The sequence below is a fragment of the Chiloscyllium plagiosum genome, unplaced genomic scaffold (assembly GCF_037043375.1).
Source record: "Chiloscyllium plagiosum isolate Xiang-an unplaced genomic scaffold, Cpla_swu_hap1 HiC_scaffold_19, whole genome shotgun sequence".
Lineage (NCBI taxonomy): Eukaryota > Metazoa > Chordata > Chondrichthyes > Orectolobiformes > Hemiscylliidae > Chiloscyllium > Chiloscyllium plagiosum.
The window spans coordinates 36,321,597-36,344,432 of NW_028270157.1; the positions used below are offsets into that span (position 1 = coordinate 36,321,597).

The following is a 22,836-nucleotide window of genomic DNA, read 5'->3' on the forward strand; positions in this document are numbered from 1 at the left end:
TTTTGCTTTCAAATCACTTTCAGGTGGTGGAAATGATCTCTCCAGTGATTGAAGTTGTTGACTTTTGCTAATATTGCTTTGCATGGTTGAGCAAGTGATGAGCTGAAAATGTGTTGCTGGAAAAGCGCAGCAGGTCAGGCAGCATCCAAGGAACAGGAGAATCGACGTTTCGGGCATAAACCCTTCTTCAGGAATGAGGAAAGTGTGTCCAGCAGGCTAAGATAAAAGGTAGGGAGGAGGGACTTGGGGGAGGGGCTTTGGAAATGCGATAGGTGGAGGGAGGTCAAGGTGTGGGTGATAGGCCGGAGTGGGGTGGGGGCGGAGAGGTCAGGAAGAAGATTGCAGGTTAGGAAGGCGGTGCTGAGTTCGAGGGATTTGACTGAGACAAGGTGGGGGGAGGGGAAATGAGGAAACTGGAGGAATCGGAGTTCATCCCTTGTGGTTGGAGGGTTCCCAGGCAGAAGATGAGGCACTCTTCCTCCAACCGTCGTGTTGCCATGGTCTAGCGATGGAGGAGTCCAAGGACCTGCATGTCCTTTGTGGAGTGGGAGGGGGAGTTGAAGTGTTGAGCTCCGGGGTGGTTGGGTTGGTTGGTCCGGGTATCCCAGAGGTGTTCTCTGAAACGTTCTGCAAGTAGGCGGCCTGTCTCCCCAATATAGAGGAGGCCACATCGGGTGCAGCGGATGCAGTAGATGGTGTGTGTGGAGGTGCAGGTGAATTTGTGGCGGCCCCAAGGGACACTTCCATACACACTTCCCTCCAAGGCCCCAAAGGACACTTCCATACACACCTCCCCCCGCCTCCCCTTACTTCCCTCCAAAGCCCCAAGGGACACTTCCATACACACCTCCCCTCTTACTTCCCTCCAAGGCCCCAAGGACACTTCCATATCCGCCACAAATTCGCCTGCACCTCCACACACATCATCTATTGCATCCGCTGCACCAGATGTGGCCTCCTCTATATTGGGGAGACAGGCCGCCTACTTGCGGAACGTTTCAGAGAACACCTCTGGGACACCCGGACCAACCACCCCATAGCCCAACACTTTAACTCCCCCTCCCACTCCACCAAGGACATGCAGGTCCTTGGACTCCTCCATCGCCAGACCATGGCAACACGACGGTTGGAGGATGAGCGCCTCATCTTCCGCCTAGGAACTCTCCAACCACAAGGGATGAACTCAGATTTCTCCAGTTTCCTCATTTCCCCTCCCCCCACCTTGTCTCAGTCAAATCCCTCGAACTCAGCTCCGCCTTCCTAACCTGCAATCTTCTTCCTGACCTCTCCGCCCCCACCCCACTCCGGCCTATCACCCTCACCTTGACCTCCCTCCACCTATCACATTTCCAAAGCCCCTCCCCCCAAGTCCCTCCTCCCTACCTTTTATCTTAGCCTGCTGGACACACTTTCCTCATTCCTAAAGAAGGGCTTATGCCCAAAACGTCAATTCTCCTGTTCCTTGGATGCTGCCTGACCCTCTGCTCTTTTCCAGCAACACATTTTCAGCTCTGATCTCCAGCATCTGCAGCCCTCACTTTCTCCTGAGCAAGTGATAAGTCAAGTATGTGACTTTCTTTATTTTTGTTCTGATCGGACTCTCTGCTGTCATATTCTCTTAACTGGGAATTGATGAATGTGGCCAACTAAGTAAATGGGTTTGTTTGATTATTTTTCCTTGCCTTCACCTGGTGATGTCTATAAAGGGTTTGAATATTAAATTTCTATGCCAACAGAAAACAATTTTTAGGTTAAATCACCATTTAATGCTACAAAATGAAACAGTACTGAATTGAGTAATATACCATATCAGAGCCTACAGGTGAGGTGACAAAACTCTGTGATGTTTATTTAGAGTCAGAGAGTCATAGATGTACAGCATGGAAACAGACTCTTCAGTCCAACTCGTTCATGCTGACCAGATGTCCCAACCTAATCTAGTCCCACTTGCCAACACCCGGCCCATATCTCTCCAAACCCTTCCTATTCTCATACTCATCCAGATTTCTTTTAAATGTTGCAATTGTACTAGCCTTCACCACTTTCTCTGGCAGTTCATTCCATATATGTACCACCCTCTGCGTGAAAAGGTTGCCACTTAGGTCTCTTTTATGTCTTTTCCCTCTCACCCTAAACCTATGCCCTCTAGTTCTGGATTCCTCCACCCCAGAGAAAAGACTTTGTCTATTAGCAGATTTTGAGAAGATTTGTGCTTTGGTTGAGGTTCTGAATGTAGGTTTACTCCCGGATCTGGAAAGTTCATTTTCAGATGTTTCGTCACCATACTAGGTCACATCATCAGTGAGCCTCTGGTGAAGCACTGGTGGTATGGCCCACTTTTTATTTATGGTTTGGTTTCCTTGGGTTGTCGATGTCATTTCCAGTGGGGAGGGTCTCTGGCACAGAGTCTGTCCCTATTGCACAAAAGGGAAGTGGGGAATGGAGGAGAGTGTTACTCATTAAGGGCTCAGTAGTTAGAGGGTTAGATAGAAGGTTTGTTGGAACAAAGACTTGCAGTTGGTGTGTTGCCTCCCAGGTGCCAGGATCTCTGAGATCTCAGATCATGTCTTTGGGGCCCTGCAGGGAGAGGGTGACCAGCCCCAAGTCATGGTCCACATAGGTACCGACGACATAGAAAGCAGGATGGGGATGTAAGGCAAGATTTCAGGGAGGTAGGATGGAAGCTGAGAGCTAGAACGAACAGTTGTTATCTCTGGTCTGTTACCCATGCCATGTGATAGCAAGGCAAAGAACAGGGAAAGACATCAGCTAAACAGATGGCTGCAGGGGTGGTGCCGAAGGGAGGGTTTCAGGTATATGGATAATTGGGGCTCATTCTGAGAAAGATGGGACCTCAACCAACAGGATGGTCTTCACTTGAACCAGAGTGGTACTAATATCCTGGGTGGGAAATTTGCTTCTGCTATTTGGGTGGGTTTAAACTTGCTCAGCAGAAGGATGGGATGCTAAGGTGTAGTTCCAGTGCGCAGGAGAATGAGAGTAGGGAGGATACGGACAGGATTTCACGGTGACAGGAGTGTGCTGGCAGACAGCAAGCTGGTTTGAAGTGTGTTTACTTTCACTCAGGAGTATCCAGAATAAGCTAAGTAAGCTTGCAGCATGGATAGGTACCTGGGACTTCAATGTTGTGGCAGTTTTGGAGACATGGATAGAGCAGAGTCAGGAATGGTTGTTGCAGATTCCAGGGTTTAGATCTTTCATTACGATAGGGAAGGTGGTAAAAGAAGGGGAGGTGTGGCTTTGATAGTTAAGGACAGTATCATGGTGGCTGAAAGAACTTTTGACGAGAACTCATCTACTAGGTAGTATAGGTGAGGGTAGAAACAGGAGAAGAGAGGTCACACTGCTGGAGTTTTTTATTGGCCTCCGCAAAGTTCCAGGAATGTGGAGGAGAGGAGTGGCAAAACAATTCTGGGTAGGAGTGAAAAGAACAGGGTGGTCATATGGGGGACTTTAACTTCCCCAACAGTGACTGGAAATGTTATAACTCTAGTATGTCGGATGGATCAGTTTTTGTCCAATGTGTACAGGAGGGTTTCATGACACTGTATGTTGAAGGGCCGACAGGAGGAGAAGCCACACTGGATCTGGTACTTGGTAATGAACCAGGCCAGGTGTTTGATTTATTGGTTGGTGAACACATTGGAGAGAGTGACCATAATTCAGTTATGTTTAGTTTAGCGATGGAAAGGGACAGAGCAAGAGCTAAAAATGGGGGAAGGGCAATTACAATCGATTAGGCGAGACTTAAGATGGATAGAATGGGTAGCAAACTGCAGGGGATGGGGGCAGTCAAAATGTGGAACTGATTTTAAGGAACAGATGTTGTGTGTCCTTGATAGGTATGTCCCTGTCAGACAGGGAGGAAGTGATAAGGTAAGGGAACTGTGATTTACGAAATAAATTATATCTCTTGTTAAGCGGAAGAGGGAGACTTATGTGACGTCGAGACGAGTTGGTTCAGATGAGGCCTTAGAAAGTTACAGATTAGCTCAGAAGGATTTAAAGAGTGATTTAAAGAGTGAGTTAAGAAGAGCAAGGAGGGGACGTGAGCAGTCTTTAGCAGGTAGAATAAAGGAGAACCCTAAACCTTCCAAAGATATGAGAGGAATAAAAGGATGACTAGGGTAGGATAGAGCCAGTCAGAGACAGAAGTGGGAAGTTGTGTGTGGACCCAGTAGAGATTGGAGAGGTGCTAAATGAATATTTCTCATCTGTTATCACTTGGGAAAAGGAGAATACAGTATTGTAGAGGAGAAGACTGAGATACGGGCTGTTTGATTAGAAAAGATTGAGGTTAGTAAGGAGGAAGTGTTATCAATTCTAGAATATGTGAAAGTAGATAGGTCCCCTGGGCCAGATGGGATTTATCTGAAGATTCTCTGGGAAACTGAGGAGATGGTGGAGCCTTTGGCCTTGATCTTTGACCCGTCATTGTCTACAGGTATAGTACCAGAGGACTGGAGGATTGCAAATGTTGTGCCCTTGTTCAAGAAGGGCAGTAGAGATGACCCAGATAATTATAAACCAAATGAGCCATGTGTCTGTTGTAGAAAAAGTTTTGGAAAGGATATAAGAGATAGGATTTATAATCATTTAGCAAGCTACTATTTGAATGGAGATAGTCAACATGGTTTTGTCAAGGGCAGGTCGTGTCTCACAAACCTCATTGAGCTTTTTGAGAAGGTGACCAAGCGTGTAGATGAGCGTAGGGCAGTTGACGTGGTGTACATGGACTTCAGTAAAGCCTTTGATAAAGCTCCACATGGTAGGCGTTTGGAGAAAATGCAGAGGCATGGGATTGAGGGTGACTTAGCAGTTTGGATTAGAAACTGGCTTTCTGTAAGAAGGCAGCGAGTGGTGGTTGATGGGAAATATTCGCCTGGAGTCTGGTTACTAGTGGTGTGCCACAAGGATCTGTTTTGGGACTGCTGCTGTTTGTCATTTTTATAAATGACTTGGAAGTAGGCATAGGCGGATAGGTTAGTAAGTTTGCAGATGACACTAAAGTCAGTGGAGTGGTGGACAGTGTGGAAGAATGTTACAGGTGGACTTGGATAAACTGCAGAATTGGGCTGAGAGGTGGCAAATGGAGTTAAATGCAGATAAATGTGAGATGATTCACTTTGGTAAGAATAACATGAAGGCAGAATATTGGGTCAGTGAATAGATTCTGTCTCATGTGGATGTGGAGAGGGATTTTGGGGTTCTATTTACATAGATCCCTGAAAGTTGCCACTCAGGTTGATTAGTGCTGTTAAGAAAGCATATGAGGGGTTGAGTTCTGGAGCTGTCATGTCATGCTGCAACTGTACAAAACGCTAGTATGGCCTCACTTGGAATATTGTGTACAGTTCTGGTCGCCCCATTACAGGAAGAATGTGAAAGCATTGGAAAAGGTGCAGAGGAGATTTACCAGGATGTTGCCTGATCTGGAGGGAAAGTCTTATGAGGAAAGGCTGAGGGACTTGTGTCTGTTCTCATTGGAGAGAAGAAGGCTAAGAGGGGATTTAATAGAGACATAGAAGATGATCAGAGGATTAGTTAGGGTGGACAGTGAGGATCTTTTTCCTAGGATGATGATGGCTTTTACGAGGGGGCGTAGCTGCAAATTGTGGGGTGATAGATTTAAGACAGATGTCAGAGGAAGGTTCTTTACTCAAAGTGGTAAGGGCATGGAATGCCCTGCTAACCAATGTAGCCACATCAGGGACATTTACAGTCCTTGGATAAGTGTATGGATGATGATGGGATAGTGTAGGGGCTTAGATTAGCTCACAGGTTAGGACAACATCGAGGGCCAAACGGCCTGTTCTGCACTGTATTGTTGTATGTTCTATGGTCATGTCCTTTCCGATTCTTTTGCTCAAAAGATGGTCAATGGTGTGCAGATGGAGTTCCAGTTGGAATGTGTTGCTTCTCGGAATTCTCGCGCATATCTCTCTTTGGCTTGTTCAAGACTCTTATACAGACAACAAGTAAGACTAATGTCATTTACAAAATACTGTGCAAGAACTGTAACAAACACTACTTTGGCTAAACAGGCAGAAAACTAGCCACCAGGATACGTGAACATCAACTCGTCACAAAACGACATGACCCACTCTCTCAGTATCCTGACCTACACATGAGGAGGGACACCACTTCGACTAGAACAACACATTCTTCGTAGGACAAGCCAAAAAGAGACACGCACAAAAATTCCTCAAAGCAGATTGATGAGGGCAGAGCGGTAGTGTGATCTTTATAGGCTTCAGTAAGGCGTTCGACAAGGTTCCCCATGGGAGATTGGTTAGCAGGGTTAGATCTTATGGAATACAGGGAGAACTAGCCATTTGGATACAGAATTGGCTCAAAGGTAGAAGGGTGGTGGTGGAGGTTGTTTTTCAGACTGGAGGCCTGTGACCAGTGAAGTGCCACAAGGATCGGTGCTGGGTCCACTACCTCTCATCATTTATATAAATGATTTGGATGCGAGCATGAGACTTATAGTTAGTAAGTTTGCTGATGACACCAAAATTGGAGGTGTAGTGGACAGCGAAGAAGGTTACCCCAGATTACAACGGGATCTTGATCGGATGAGCCAATGGCTGAGGATTGGCAGATGGAGTTTAATTCAGATAAAGGTGAGGTGTTGAATTTTAGGAAAGCAAATCTTAGCAGGACTTATACACTTAATGGTAAGGTCCTAGGGAGTGTTGCTGAACTAAGAGACCTCGGAGTGCAGATTCATAGCTTCTTGAAAGTGGAGTCGCAGGTAGATCGGTTGGTGAAGAAGGCGTTTGGTATGCTTTCCTTTATTGGTCAGAGCATTGAGTACAGGAATTGAGAGGTCATATTGCGGCTGTATAGGACACTGGTTAGGCCACTGTTGGAATATTGCGTGCAGTTCTGGTCTCCTTCCAATTGGAAAGATGTTGTGAAACATGAAAGGGTTTAGAAAAAAATTCCAAGGATGTTTCCAGGTTTGGAGGATTTGAGCTACAGGGAGAGTTTGAATAGGCTAAAGCTGTTTTCCCTGGAGTGTCAGAGGCTGAGGGATGACCTAATAGAGGTTTATAAAATTGAGGGGCATGGATAGGATAAATAGACAAAGTCTTTTCCCTGGGGTCAGGGAATCCAGAACTAGAGGGCATAGGTTTAGGGTGAGAGGGGAAAGATATAAAAGAGACTAAAAGGACAACTTTACCACGCAGAGGGTGGTACGTGTATGGAATGAGCTGCCAGAGGAAGTGGTGGAGACTGGTACAATTGCAAAATTTAAAAGGCTTCTCGATGGATATACGAATAGGACGGGTTTGGTGGGATATGGGCCAGGTGCTGGCAGGTGGGACTAGATTGGGTTGGGATATCTGGTCGACATGGATAAGTTGATCCAAAGGGTCTGTTTCCACGCTGTACATCTTTATGATTCTATGACTCTAAGCCTGGCATTCCAACATCCTTTTTTGATGGCTTCCCATCCACAGCATTATGAGCAAAATATTGGTTAAATTACAGATACTATTTCTTTCTTCTTTCATGTTTTTGAGAAATGCATTTTGTTTTATTCATGCTTGGGATGTAGGTATTGCTGACAAAGGTGGCATTTATGGCCCACTCACACCAAGACCATGTGAGATTCAGTAAAGAATAAGCTGAGCAAGGTTGAGCATAACAAGGTAGCCAAGGATAAAATAAAGCTTGATTCGTGTATTGTTGTGAGAAGTATCCTTTTCTAAAGCTTTAAAATACATTTCAGCATCAGGGTAATGTGCAACTCTTTGATTTTACAGCTCATCTAAGCTCTAAATTATAAGTAGAACAAAATTCCTAGCACTTAAGACATGAAGCGGTTAATTGTTCAGCCTGCAAATAGTTTCACATAATATTCAGAAGAGCATCAGTGAGTGGGCTGCATTCGACCATTAAGATTTAAAACCAGTATAATCTGAAAAAAGTTACCAGTCATAGATGTAATATTATTATTTATTTGTGCATTGTTTTTTGGTGAGATATTAGGAATCAACAAATAAGAACGTGTACTGCTGATGGAATAAATATAAATGGAATGCTCTTGTAAAAGATTTCAATTTTGGTTTAAAAGGGAAACATCAGTTTGGTTTAAAAGGGAAAATGATTTTGTGTTTCGTTATTTATCTCTAAATAATTTGTTTTTAGAATTTTAGCCAAAATTCTAAATGGTATTTGTATCCATTTCTGTGTCATTAAGCTTATGAATATTTGAATGATGATTCATTATTTAGTACTTTGTTTGCCCAAACAGCTGAAAATAGCAAAGCTATCTCTTTAAGAAAGGATGGTGTAGGACTTAAGCGGCAACCAACCTGTGACTTATTGGTGATTAAAATCAAGTATTTTGCTGAGAGACATGTTCAGTAATTGTGGTTTCATAAATTTAAACTTTATTTCGTGATGGCAGATCAGTTATTGTCAGTGTATTTATGTTGCTGCATTGCACTGATAAGTCTTGGTAGAAATTATGATCCAGGTGTTTAGATTTAGAGATTTCTTGTTTTCTGCTGTTTCATTTAGCCACTCACCACTCACCCCCCACCCCACTCTACCCTGCTGTCCAGACCATTTTTGTTTTTTTTAAAAGAAAGAAACATTAATGTTTTAAAGGGCTCTCTTTAGAATGTTGACCGTGTGGGATTTGAGCTGCTGCTCTTTTATCTCTACGCTTCAGTTCCTTGCATCTCTACATCTTTGATCAGAGTTTGCCTGTGTTGAAATGAAAGACCATCAGAGGGTCTTCAGTACCTGCTGGCTGTGCAAGCAACTTATAATGGTCCTGTGCAGACCTGACTCAGTCTTCAGTGGACATTGGTGCGTAACTCAACTGATGCCACTGGAATACAGATTGGGTATCCGTTCAAAAGGGTGATAGATTATTTGGTGTAGGCTTATCCAAATGGAGGTGCTATGCTGAGATGAGCTGGGGCAGCACAAGTGCAGTTTTATTGCATAGCTTAATCGTTGTCTTTTTACTGCTTACAAAAGTAATTAAACATTAATTCTCAAAGTTGAGGATATGGTATTGAGTACCAATAACAGTTGAAAAGTGTGAGACATAAGCACAGAATGCTATTGTACGGTTTGTACCTGAAGACATGCTGACCTTCTGGAAAATCCATTAATCAAACATGGCTTACTCTTCTGTAGGAGACCTTTATCATCTCCAAATAGTAGCTAACATTTTTTTTTGTTGCCTTCCACAGTGGGAGACTTTGACAAGATCTGGCGTGAACACTGTGAAGATGAAGAGACTTTAAGTGAATATGCAGTTGCAATGAAGAATTTGGCAGATAATCATTGGGCCAAAAGCTGTGAGGGTGAAGGACGGATTGAGTGGTGTCGAAGGTATGGCTTTTAAAAAATAAACTTCAGTTAAATTTTTTAAAATTTCAATCAAATTTGATAATGCCAGTATTTTAACAAAGTAAAATACATTTTCTGTTATTCCTAATTCATTCGGCGTAAGTTGCAAATGCAAAATTGTTATCCTATGGAAGAAAAATGTGAATGAGCGAGTCAACCCATAAGCTTGGTACACGAAATTCCTATAACATTTGAGAACCTGTGCATGCACTTGCATCTAAAAACAGGAGAAAATAAGATACCAAAACCAAGTAGTGACACAGGCTCAGCTAGAAATAGTGATTAGGAAGAGTAACTGAAAGGCAAATTAAAAAGATGAGCATTGAGCAAGTTTTTAAAATGAGCAGTGGTTTAGGACTGCCCCTTATCATATTCTTACCACCAAAGGACTGTCAGATGTCATAATCAACATACTCCTTCAGCTTCCTTTCTGTTGAAGTGATTATTGGGGAAGCCTGAGATAATCCTCGGAAAGAAACAAGATGTACTTGTTCTCTACTCGATAACTGGAACTTCCTTGCATTCAAGAAGAAGTTGCCTCAAATAAATTAATCAGGTTTGTTTATTTTGTATTCCCAGGGTCAATGTCAACATAGTTTAGATGATTTTAATAGTTTTTGTTTTTGTTCACTGTTTGGAAGTCCATGTGGGAAACTTGGGGATCACTCTTTTTCACTATGAGCAGGCATCTAAGTGATTGCTTGGCCCTTTTCCAAGGTAGCAAGTTGACAATCCAAAGCCAGTGGTATACAGGATCATTACTGGACAATAGCACTGCCATGGCTCCAAATGATGTTGCTCCAACCAATCTTTGATGTCTATAAAGAACAGTGTTACAGTAGTAATAATTGGTGGTCTTGACTGATGTTACTTGGTGATTATATAGGCAATATGTGAAGGGAATATTTCTGCACAGCTTTAAGATAGATTTTTCATGACTTTCAATACAGCTTTATTGAAAGGAAGACTAATGAGTACAGTGTTTGTCATACTGTGCACTCTGCACAGAAATGTCCCTTCTGAAGTTGAGTGAAAGTTCTTTTCAGAATAATTGCAGCTGGCGCATATTTAAGAATATTATCATATAACCGAGGCAGAACATCTGTTGCTGCTATAGCTTCCTAATGCCAAAAACAAATTCCCAGTGATTGTTATCTAAAATTATGTATCTGGGAATTCACATCTGTTTAAGGAGGGAAAGTTGATGGGTTTGCAGATGACACCAGAATTTGGGGTATGGTGGACAGTGAGGAAGGTGACCTCAGATTACAACAGGATCTTGATTGGGCTAATGGGCTGAGGAGTGCGGATGGAGTTTGATTTGATGAATGTGTGGTGCTGCATTTTGGAGAGGCAAACCAGGGCAGGACTTGGGTAGTTAATGGTAAGGTTGTGGGAGCGGTGTTGCTGAACAGGGAGACCTTGGAGTGTAGGTTCATAGTTTCTTGGGAGTGGAGTCACAGGTAGACAGGATGATGGAGGGGGCGTTTGATATGCTTTCCTTTATTGGTCAGAGCATTGAGTGTGGGAGTTGAGAGGTCATGTTGTGGCTGTACATGACATTGGTTGGGCCACTTCTGGAGTATTGTGTGCAATTCTGGTCGTCTTCCTATTGGAAAGATATTGTGAAACTTGAAAGGATTCAAAAAAGATTTACAAGGATATTGCCGGGGTTGGAAGATTTGAGCTATAGGGAGAGGTTGCATAGGCTGGGGCTGTTTTCCCTGGAGTGTCAGGGGCTGAGGGATGACCTTGTGGAGGTTTGTAGAATCATAAGGGGCATAGATATTATGAATAGACAGGGTCTTTTCCCTGGGGTGGGAGAGTCCAGAACTGGAGGGCATAGGTTTTGGGTGAGAGGGGAAAGATTTGGAGTGGGCTGCCAGGGGAAGTGATGGAGGCTGGTGCAGTTGCAGCATTTGAAGGGGTGTTTGGATGGGTATATGAGTAGGAGGGGTCTGGAGGGATGTGGGCTAATTGCTGGAAGGTGGGACTAGATTTATTTGGGATATCTGGTTTGCACGGATGAGTTGGACCGCTGTGTCTTGTTTGAGCTGTACATCTCTGACTATGTGATTTGGTGTTTTCTAAGACAAAATCTTTGACTGCTGGGAAGGTGATGGCCTCGTGGTATTGTTATTGGACTCTTAATGAAGAGACCTAGTTCTTGATCTGGGGAGCTGGGTTTGAATCCTGGGTAGTAGAATTTGGATCTGACTTTAAAAAAAATCTGGAATTAAGAACTAATTGTGACCATGGGTCCATTGTGGATTTTTGTCATTGGTTTCTTAATGTCCTTTTAGGGGTGGAAAGTGCCATCCTTACCTGGTCTGGCCTGTATGTGACTCTAGACCCTCAACAGTGTGACTCTTGACTGCCCTCTGGGTAATTAGACAATAAATGTTTGGCTGAGTCAGCAATACCTTCATTCCATTAATGAATGAGAAAGAAAAGGTTGCAGGTACATAACACCATTCACTGGCAGCATAGTCAGGAGGACTTGTGGATGAGTCGAGATGTGACCAGAAAGTAAGGAATTTAAAAGTGAGAATTACACTTGAAATGAGAGTGATAGGAGAAAAAGATAATCTCCAAGTGAAAAGAACTTCAAAGTGAGAGATTCGAAATGAGATATCAGGAATCACTTTCATAAATGATTAATAGCAATGTGTCAAAATTATAAGCAGGTACAGGAGACATTTGGAAGGCGGATCCCAGAAATAGCTGGATTTATATATCAGGAAAGGATTGACAGGCTGCGGCTGTCTTTAAACTGAAATAAAAGTAGGCTGATTGGGAACCTAATTGTGGTCTTTTAAATTCAGAGTAGCAAATACAGAGGGGGATGAACTGTCAATATAAAATAGTCACCAAGAAATCAGATTTGAAATTCAGGCGCCAGCTCTTTACCCCGAGTGGTGACAATATGAAACTCTGTACCTTGGAGAATGTAAAGTGGATGTGTTAGATACCTTTTAAGAATCATCATGGCCATCATTTTGGCATGGATATAAGATCCGTTGGCTGACGGGGATAGATAGGTGTAAGCCAGTCATTTTCTGATTGCAAGATACAATGAATGCTGCTCGACAGGGATCAGTGCTCGTGTTGTCCCGTTCCCGCCTCAGTCGAAGCAAAACGCTGAGAGACACAGTATGGTTTTACCTCCTCCATCTTTATTCCGGGCGCTGGAGGGAGAGTGAATGTTCACCCATGTGCACAGAGACATGAGTCCATGGCTTTCTCTGGAACAGCAGTTTCTTAATGAATTATATAGTCGCTTACAGGGAGCAGCATCCAGATAAGGCAACATACATATTGATTGGATGACCGTTACAATCAGCGAGTGTCAATAGTAGAGATTAAGCCATCTGGTATTATACAATGAATAACTGACTTCAGGTAACGAATGTTTTTCACTTTGTTAACTGACTTTACATACTGAATGCTTCCAATATTGTTAAATGGCTCTACATAATAAATGCTTTTCCACCTTGTTAACTCATTGCTCTTGCCTCCAGCACCCAGTTGTTAACTGCAAGTTCTTATCTGATCTGAGTCATGCTCAGCTGAACCTCTTATTTCACAAAACTCAAAGCTTAACGCTTTCCCTACCTGCTCGTACCTTATCCACTTTCTCACTCGGGCCTCAGCTTCTTAACAATTTAAGTAAATGGCTAGGGAAGCAATGGTGAGTGATTCACCTCCTGACTCCCCAAAGCCTGTCCACCATCGACTCGGCACAAGTCAGGAATGTGAGGGAATACTCCCTACTTGACTGGATGACTGCAGCACCAACAACACTGAAGAAGTTTTGACAGCATCCAGGCCAAAGCAGTCTGCTGGCACATCCACAAGCATCCACTGCCTTCACCACTGAGCAGCAGTGTGTACTATCTACAAATTACATTGCCGAAGTGTACCCAGTTTCCTCCGACAGGAGTTTCTAAACCCATGGCCATTTCCATCTAGAAGGACAAGTGCAGCAAATACATGGAAACGAGGTAAAAACAATGATTGCAGATGCTGGAAACCAGATTCTGGATTAGTGGTGCTGGAAGAGCACAGCAGTTCAGGCGGCCTCCAAGGAGCAGCGAAATCGACGTTTTCGGGCAAAAGCCCTTCATCAGGAATAAAGGCAGAGAGCCTGAAGCATAGAGAGATAAGCTAGAGGAGAAAGTAGCATAGAGTACAAAAGGTGAGTGGGGGAGGGGATGAAGGTGATAGGTCGGGGAGGAGAGGGTGGAGTGGATAGGTGGAAAAGAAGATAGGCAGGTAGGACAAGTCCAGACAAGTCATGGGGACAGTGCTGAGCTGGAAGTTTGGAACTAGGGTGAGGTGGGGGAAGGGGAAATGAGAAAACTGTTGATGCCCACATTGATGCCTTGCGGTTGAAGTGTTCCGAGGCGGAAGATGAGGCGTTCTTCCTCCAGGCGTCTGGTGATGAGGAGGTGAAGGAGGCCCAGGACCTCCACGTCCTCGGCAGAGTGGGAGGGGGAGTTGAAATGTTGGGCCACGGGCGGTGTGGTTGATTGGTGCGGGTGTCCTGGAGATGTTCCTTGAAGCGCTCTGCTAGGAAGTGCCCAGTCTCCCCAATGTAGAGGAGACCGCATCGGGAGCAACGGATACAATAAATGATATTGGTGGATGTGCAGGTAAAACTTTGATGGATGTGTAAGGCTCCTTTAGGGCCTTGGATGGAGGTGTGGGCACAGGTTTTGCAGTTCCTGCGGTGGCAGGGGAAGGTGCCAGGATGGGAGGGTGGGTTGTAGGGGGGGTGTGGACCTGACCAGGTAGTCACGGAGGGAACGGTCTTTGCGGAAGGCGGAAAAGGGTGGGGAGGGAAATATATCCCTGGTGGTGGGGTCTTTTTGGAGGTGGCAGAAATGTCGGCGGATGATTTGGTTTATGCGAAGGCCTATCACCTTCATCCCCTCCCCCACTCACCTATTGTACTCTATGCTACTTTCTCCCCACCCCCACCCTCCTCTAGCTTATCTCTCTATGCTTCAGGCTCTCTGCCTTTATTCCTGATGAAGGGCTTTTGCCCGAAAACGTCGATTTCGCTGCTCCTTGGAGGCTGTCTGAACTGCTGTGCTCTTCCAGCACCACTAATCCAGATACATGGAAACACCAACCCCTGCAAGCTCCCCTCCAAGCCAGTCACCAACCTGACTTGGAAATATATTACCATTCTTTCTCTGTCACTGCGTCAAAACTCTGGAATTCCCTCCCTAAAAACATTATGGTTTAACCTTTTAGACTGGAGTCCTGTGCCCGTTGGTGTGCTGCAAGGCTCAGTGCAAGGGTCCACTGTTTTTTTCCATCATTTATATAAATGATTTGGATGTGAGCTTAAGAGGTATAGTTAGTAAGTTTGCTGATGACACCAAAATTGCAGGTGTAGTGTACAGCGAAGAAGGTTACCTCAGATTACAATGGGATCTTGATCAGATGGGCCAATGGGCTGAGGAGTGGCAGATGGAATTTAATTTAGATAAATATGAGGTGCTGCATTTTGGGAAAGGCAAATTAGGGCAGGACTCATACAGACAATGGTAAGGTCTAGGGACTGTTGCTGAATAAAGAGACCTTGGAATGTAGGTTCATAGCTCCTTGAAAGTGGAATTGCAGATAGATAGGATAGTGAAGAAGGCATTTGGTATACTTTCCTTTATTGGTCAGAGCATTGAGTGTAGGAGTTGGATGGTCAAGTTCCAGCTGTACAAGATATTGGTTCAGCCACGTTTGGAATATTGCGTGTAATTCTGGTCTCACTCCTATCAGAAGGATGTTGTGAAACTTGAAAGGGTTCAGAAAAGATTTATAATGTTGCCAGGTTTGGAGGATTTGAGCTATAGGGAGAAGTTGAATAGGCTAGGGTTGTTTTCTCTGGAGCGTCAGAGGCTGAGGGGTGACCTTTTAGAGGTTTATAAAATCATGAGGGGCATGTATAGGATAAATAGACAAGGTCTTTTCCCTACAGTGTGGGAATCTAGAACTCTAGGTTTAAGGTGAGGGGGGGATATTTAAAAGGGACCTAAGAGGCAATTTTTTCAGAGGGTGGTGCATGTATGGAATGAGCTGCCAGAGGAAGTGGTGGAGGCTGGTACAGTTGCAACATTTAAAAGGCATCTGGATGGGTATATGAATATGAAGGGATATGGGCCAAGTGCTGGCAAATAGGACTAGATTGGGTTAGGATATCTGGCCAGCATAGATGGGTTGGGCCAAAAGGTCTGTTTCTATGCTGTACATCTCTATGACTATGACTCTATAGGTGATGGCAGTACGGAGTGTGAGAAGTGTTGGCACGTTCACCAGACCTGTTGATTTCATTCCATTGGACGTGTATGTCATACTGTATTGAATTTCAACCATTTATGATGGAAATAAAAGCAAAGATGCTGGAACTCTGACATAAAAATGAAAGCACCAGTGAAATGCTGTCTTGCTTTTTGATGCTAAAAGCACCTTGTCCCAACCTCCCCTCAGTTCCAAAGAAGAGTCGCATTGGAAGCGGTGCATTTATTCTTTTTTTCTCTTTCTTCAGATACAGAATTTCTCCAACACTTTATTTGTAATTCACAATGAGAGTACAATTTAAACTTATAATTGAAAGGACCTCTGGATCACTCCCTATAATGAATACTAGAGACACTGGTTAGTACTGCGTATTGCTAATCTACTTCATCGTTATCCTCTTAGAATTGCAACGTTGAAGTCCCTTCAGATTTGTCTGCCTTATTTCAATATGCAATATACTTTTGTGGTTAAATTTATTCAAATAACTGCTTAATATGAGGTGTGCTAAAAACCCTCCCAGTGTTATTTGCTTAATATGTGATGAGTTAAATCAAATTCCAATATGAAAGCAACTAAGCTTCCACTGACAAGTAAAACGTACTGCTGACTCTGCATTCGAATTGCAGTGGTTCAGAAGGTAGCTCACAACCACCTTCTCGTGCAACTCGGGACAGTAATAAATGCTGACCAGCCAGCGATGCCCACATCTCACAAATGAACAAAAAAAAAGAACTTTAATGGAATTAGTTAACAAGTCATAAAAGATTGATCTAGTGTTATAACCCAGTGATCTGAGAGCGAGGAGTAAATATGAATTTATCAGATGGCACATATCTAGTGTAGCTTCTAGGTTCTTGTCCAACTGTCATGAGTGCTACTTTGATTTCTTCAAAGCAGTTGCTGAGATGGTTGATTTATATGACAGGTACATCTCGTCACCTTGATTTGAGCATTGGATGCTGCTTGAACTTTGCTTGATTTTTTTTTGTTTATTTTCTAACTTTGAGCAGTTATTCTAATTGGTTGTGTACAATTCCAATTTCCACCTCCATGTAATGTTGCTGATGTTTCCGAGCTGTTGAAGCCTTCTCTTTTCACAGGGTGTTGCACAATGTTTGAACAGCTTGACAACAGTAATCCAAGAAAGGAAGCACACAATCAAAAAGATTTTTTTTTGTCTTGCTGTTTCACCAACAAACTGGCATATGTTAAAAATGTGTATGCTCAATGATGGTGTCTATTAATCAAATTTTATTTATCAAAAATTTGATTAGTAACATTTGGATAAAGCACCTGGTATTGTAGATCTGCTGAAATTTTTCTTTAAGTATTGTGCCTTTGGTTTGCCTACTACACTGGAAAGTGAGAGTGAGCTATAAATAATTCAATATTAATTGTGAAGTTAGGTATGTTAGCGAAGTTTTAGTGTAGGTTCATGAAACCAGGTTGTGCCAATCAAAGATAGAATTTGGATATGTGGTGGTAGTGGTTATGCTGATTATTTTGCTTAATTTTTATTCTTTATTTATATTTTCTTCTCATATATTGAGTATACAACGAGTTGGTGAACATTGGTTTTGGTTTACATTTTGATAGTGTCCCATCTTTTCATCATTGTGCAGTTATTGTTTTCTTCTCTAAATTACATACACCTCTGGGACACCTGCACCAACCAACCCAACCGCCCTGTGGCTGAACACTTCAACTCCCCCTCCCACTCAGCCAAGGACATGCAGATCCTTGGCCGCCTCCATCGCCAGACCCTGGCCACACGATGCCTAGAGGAAGAGCGCCTCATTTTCCTCCTAGGAACCCTCCGACCACACAGGATGAATGCAGATTTCTCCAGCTTCCTCATTTCCCCTCTCTCTTCTCCCCCCCCCCCCCCCCCCCCCCACCTTATCTCAGTCCCAACCCCCGGATTCAGCACTGCCCTCTTGACTTGCAATCTTCTTCCCGACCTCTCCGCCCCCACCCCCTCTCCGACCTCTCACCCTCACCACCTTCCACCTATCGTATTCCCAGCGCCCCTCCCCCCTACCTTTTTATCTCAGCCCGCTTGGCACACCAGCCTCATCCCTGAAGAAGGGCTTATGCCCAAAACGTCGATTCTCCTGCTCCTCGGATGCTGCCTGGCCTGCTATGTTTTTCCAGCACCACATTTTTCAACTCTGGTCTCCAGCATCTGCAGTCCTCACTTTCTCCTACATAATGTGGGGATGCCTATTATTCTGAAGAACAGCTGTCATTTTATGCAAAGTAGGAAGGAAAAATTTACATGAAAATAGAAAACGTTACAAAAATGCAACAGGCAATTCAACATTTATATGGAGAAAAGACAGATTATGACACGTTAGTATTTACCTTTTTTAAGAACTGTAGTATGTAACTGGTATTACTTTTCCTAAATGACTTGCATTCGAAGCCAATATTTATAATCAAAGTTATTTGTTGGATTTTGCAAATGACTTAATCATTTTAGTGATGTCAATAATGTTCTAGTGTGACATTCACTGAATGAATGTACCTCAGCCACAAGTTAGTTCAGAAATCTAGTTAAAATACAAACAGAGCCACTGGATACCCTCATTTTCATATACAGCCTTATGCTGTATGAAAATAGTACGATTGTATTGACAAAACAAAGTCAATGATTCTGGAATTTGATGAGATTCTTATCAACTTGGGCTTGTTCCCACTAAATAACAAAATTGGACAAGTATATTTTTTAAATTAAAAGGGCTGAACTGAATGGATAATTTAAAGTTTTAAGCCGATGAGCCGAATCCTATCCAATCATAGGATTAACGTTAATGCAAGCCTGGTGTAATACTAGAAATAAGTTTTTTTTTCACCTAACAGCATATATGTAGAATGAACCTACAATTAAAACAAATGCTAAGGTTAAGCAAATTATAAAGTAGCTTTGCACATAACTATTTATCTCTGTAATCTTCATTCCTTTTTATATTCACAAATATGGATGATTGACTGGGACATCGTGACTACAGTTTTACCTTCATGCAATGCTTCCTATGATGACTCAGTTTAAGATTGAATAATGTAGGATGAATGGCCTTGAAGTTTTTAGATATATATTTTTGGGAAGAGTTTGAGCCTTCCTTTTACTTGGAGTGTTATCTGATGTTATTCTTTAACAGTGTAATACTAATGAATTGATTAACTTCTGTGACAAGACTTGATTGATTGATTCTACCTGGTAAATTGGAAGAGGTGATCTCAATGGCCTCATTGCATTCTATGTTTTGTTCCTGTGTTTTTCTACATTTGCTCCGTCACATTGATATCTATTTTTAAAAAATCTTTGGATTTTATTCTAGAATGTCGCCTTGGGGTAAAAACTAATTTGACAAGAGGCTGAACATCTTGTTTTATGACCCCTCTCATCAGTTCTGATTTCCAAGTAGTCACTTTTTTTTTTTCTCTCTGTTCTAATTTAAAATGCAACAACCGCCTAACTTCTTTGAGAAAGGAAGGTAATTTAGGTAGTGAATTTGATGCCTCTTCCCACAGGGTGGTTTCTTAAAATATGCTACATTTCCTGCCTGTTTTGGGTTTGCCAACAATTCTGACCAATTTTAATGCATTTTAGATTGAGTAGCTCTAATCTGTGGAGTCCATTCTGTGCCGCACATTGAGGTAACATTTGAAGAAACTTGTCTAATGTTAACTGAAGATCTGTTTTTGATGATTTTGAGAGATTTTTCTCCTGTAGGTGGGAGAGCTAATACTGAATATTTAATGCATTTGGCAAGTACAGTTAGCCATTGATCTTCTATTCTGTACCACAAAAGTTCAGGAAAAATAAAATATTTTCATGTTTGTGTACAGTGCTCAATTTTTATTGATATTTGAAAAGCACAGATGTAACATTCATGAAATATTTAAAAAAAAAACTCTTAGAATGCTGACACCCTGGATTTATAATGAATCAAACTTGTCACACAATGTTAAATGATTAAAATATCACGAGATGTTGGAAAGTGAACAGTTTAGTTCTCAGTACAATATCTTTTATGGGAGACAAGTTAGGTGAGTCTTAGGCTAGGCCTAGACTTGCTTTCACCCCTTAGTGCACAATACTTGCTCTCTCTTCATTCAAACCTTTTTAAGAGTTGATCCACCATCTTCTCAAATGAGCTGGTATATTTTCTTTTTCCTGGTTTTTATTTGCTTCAACTGTGCAAATGCATGGTAATAACAATAATCTTTTAGACTTGATCAATAGCTTGTACCAGTAAATCTCCATTGTATTTCCACTTGAGCTAATCCACATGAAGAGAATGGGAAGATAAATATAATCGTCATAATCACTTCTATTTCTGTCATTTGAAATTCCAGAATTTGCAATTTAACATGCTAACTCTTTTTTTTTTTGTTAGCTACATTACAAAATTTCCCCCCAATTTGATGATTATGGCTGTTAGTCTTGTTTGCAATTACTGGGGAATCCTTTCCAACTTTGTTGGAAAGTGATGGTTGACTGCATTTTCTTTTATATAAGTTGAGAGGCTTTTTAGTTGGTGGTTGATTCATATATATTTATTCTGCCCTTAATAATAAAATGGGACTTCCTATGTTGGCAGCTACTTAAACGTCTGTTTAAGCTCAGAAAACACTTTTTTAAAAATAGAATTACGACTTTTGCCCCTTTCCTGTTTAGGTTCCCCCATTACTATCACCTGCCACATGACCTCCTCTAACTGGGAGTGAGCGACGGTCTAGAGCCTGGATGCCTCTGTTGCTGCTGTCAGTTGCTGCTTTTTGATTAGCCGACAGGAGATGCACTTCTGCTGGGTGGTACTGGTGCTGCTAGTTTTCCCTTTCGCCCTCCGACGGACCTTACTGCTACACAACACTTCATGTGGTGAACTGGATAAAATCTGGTGAAGCTCTCGGTGAGGACAAGTGAGTTTAAAGGTCCTTCAGAACTGGAGTTTGAGAGCTTGTGACAAACACTTTGGTTAATAGTCCAGAGCTCCTTCTGCTTTTTTTTTTGAAAGGAAGAAAAAGTGTAGCAAGAAAATGACAGTTTAACAGAAAGTCAAATGAAATTCCATCTTGTATATGGAAATTTACCAGTAGTTCACATCAAACTTTAAAACATGCAAACCAGCAATATGTTAGAGAGTATTAGATGTGAAATAAACAATATTGTAACAAATAAATAAAAGACTACGGTTGAGAAAGGCTTTTGGAAAACAAAAACATGCTTTGCAACCTGCTTAGCTTTGTCAACAATTCCTTTTGGTTTTTCTTGGTATAACTTCTAATTGAAATCTAAAATGAATCCAGTCTGTTTTTAATATACTATGCTCATAATCCAGTGGTATAGAATATCAATGAAACAAATCTGTGGTTTATAATATCATACACAGTACTAGTCTTCAGTCTGGTAATGAAGATACCTAGGCCATGTCAGGCATACCGATACTGTTGAATCCTGACATACAGCTGTTTATTGTGAAATTGTGTATTTAAATAACAATTGCTGCAAATGACTGAATTATGTTTTTACCTTGTTACCAATTTAAAGAACAAACAAATGGGAAAATCTTTAAGTGTACATTATGAACAATGAAAACAAATTAAATGTGATTTGATATTGTGACAGAAGAGATCAGTTGATCATCGAGCATGTCTAGCATGTATGGAATCAACTCAGAATTTCCAATATTCAGTCTAAATCCTTTTTCTTTAACACGTGCTAAACAGAAATTCTGTAGATGTTAGGTTTACAATTTACTTAATGTTATTTTTCCTCAGAATTTATCCTAAATCCTAATCCAATCAACATAGAATCATCGAACTCATGCAATGTGAAAAGAGGCCATTCGGCCCATCAATTCTGCACCGATTGACCAAAGAGAATCCCACCCAGACCCAGACCCCACTCTGTCTGCATAACTCCACATTTACCATGGGTAATCCACCTAGCCTACATCTCTGGACACTATGGGCTAATTTAGCATAGCCAATCCACCTAACCTGCAAATCCATGGACTGTGGGAGGAAACCGGAGACTGGGGGAATGTGCAAACCCCATACAGGAAGTCATCTGAGGCTGGGATCAAACCCGAGTCACTAGCGTTGAAGTAGCAGTGCTAACCACTGAGTCACCATGTCACCTATTGAATTACAACTGGAATATCATGAATTGAAATTTTCTTTCTAGCTTAGTTAACAGTGAAGTTGAGCAAAAGGAGGAATGCACTATTATTACTGTCCGTGTTTGGCTGAAAATGTGTAATAGTGTCAGAGTTAATAATTGAAAATTATTCATGGAAATTCTTAACTGTTTAAGTTAATGGGCACAAATGTAGTGATGCTAACTCTGCCAATTTATAGTTATGTTCGTTTAGTTGTTAAAAAGTGATCGACTCTTGAACAAGCAGGGTTTTCCTGATTTGTGGGCAGAGAAATATATGGGTTTTTTAAGGCAGACTGAATTTGGGTTCTGACTGTCATCATCCCCTAGAACAATGACCCACAATCTCTGTTTTGTCATGTTATCTTGTCTGAGATGTGTATCTTTCTTTGTATTGCTATAATAATATCCCATATTGTGCTGAAAGACATTGGTGCAATACAGCTGAGATCTGAGTAACCTGATAGTTATGTTGGCAGGTTAGCAACCCAGAAATAATTTATTGAAAGCCACAATGATGACTATTGAATTGAATTTAATAATTGTGTTCCTCTCTGGATTGCACAAGATAATATACATGAGGAAATAAAACCGGCTATCACATGCAAGTAATTCATTTGTTGGTTTTAGGGACTGAAAGAAACCAACTCTCAACATGAGACTAGTACCATATAACATTAATTATAATATGCAATTAATGATGAGCTATGCTTATGCTGTATATTTCATGAACAAATAAAATATTGCTTTTGTCAAGTTAAGTCGTTTTGCATTTGACCCATCTTTTTTAAAAAAAAATCTAATTTATGCCTTTTTGTAAGTTTGAGTACTATTTGAAACTTTCCTCTCTCTGCTTCTCTTTGCTTCTATCTGTACTGAGTTGCAGTCTCTCCATCCCTTCCATTTCTCTAGTGGCTATGTTTTGCCTGATTTCCTTCCCTTGCTGCGGAGAAGAGTTT

General features: G+C 41.9%; 1 protein-coding gene across 1 annotated transcript in view; it reads left to right on the top strand.

The window, feature by feature from the left end:
- Window positions 1-22,836, top strand: part of samtor (S-adenosylmethionine sensor upstream of mTORC1) — a 122,483-nt gene that overhangs the window by 16,489 nt on the left and 83,158 nt on the right. The window contains exon 2 of the mRNA XM_087997223.1: window positions 9,243-9,384. Within this exon, the coding sequence (XP_087853349.1) occupies window positions 9,243-9,384 (142 nt within the window). The remainder of the gene's footprint in view (window positions 1-9,242; window positions 9,385-22,836) is intronic.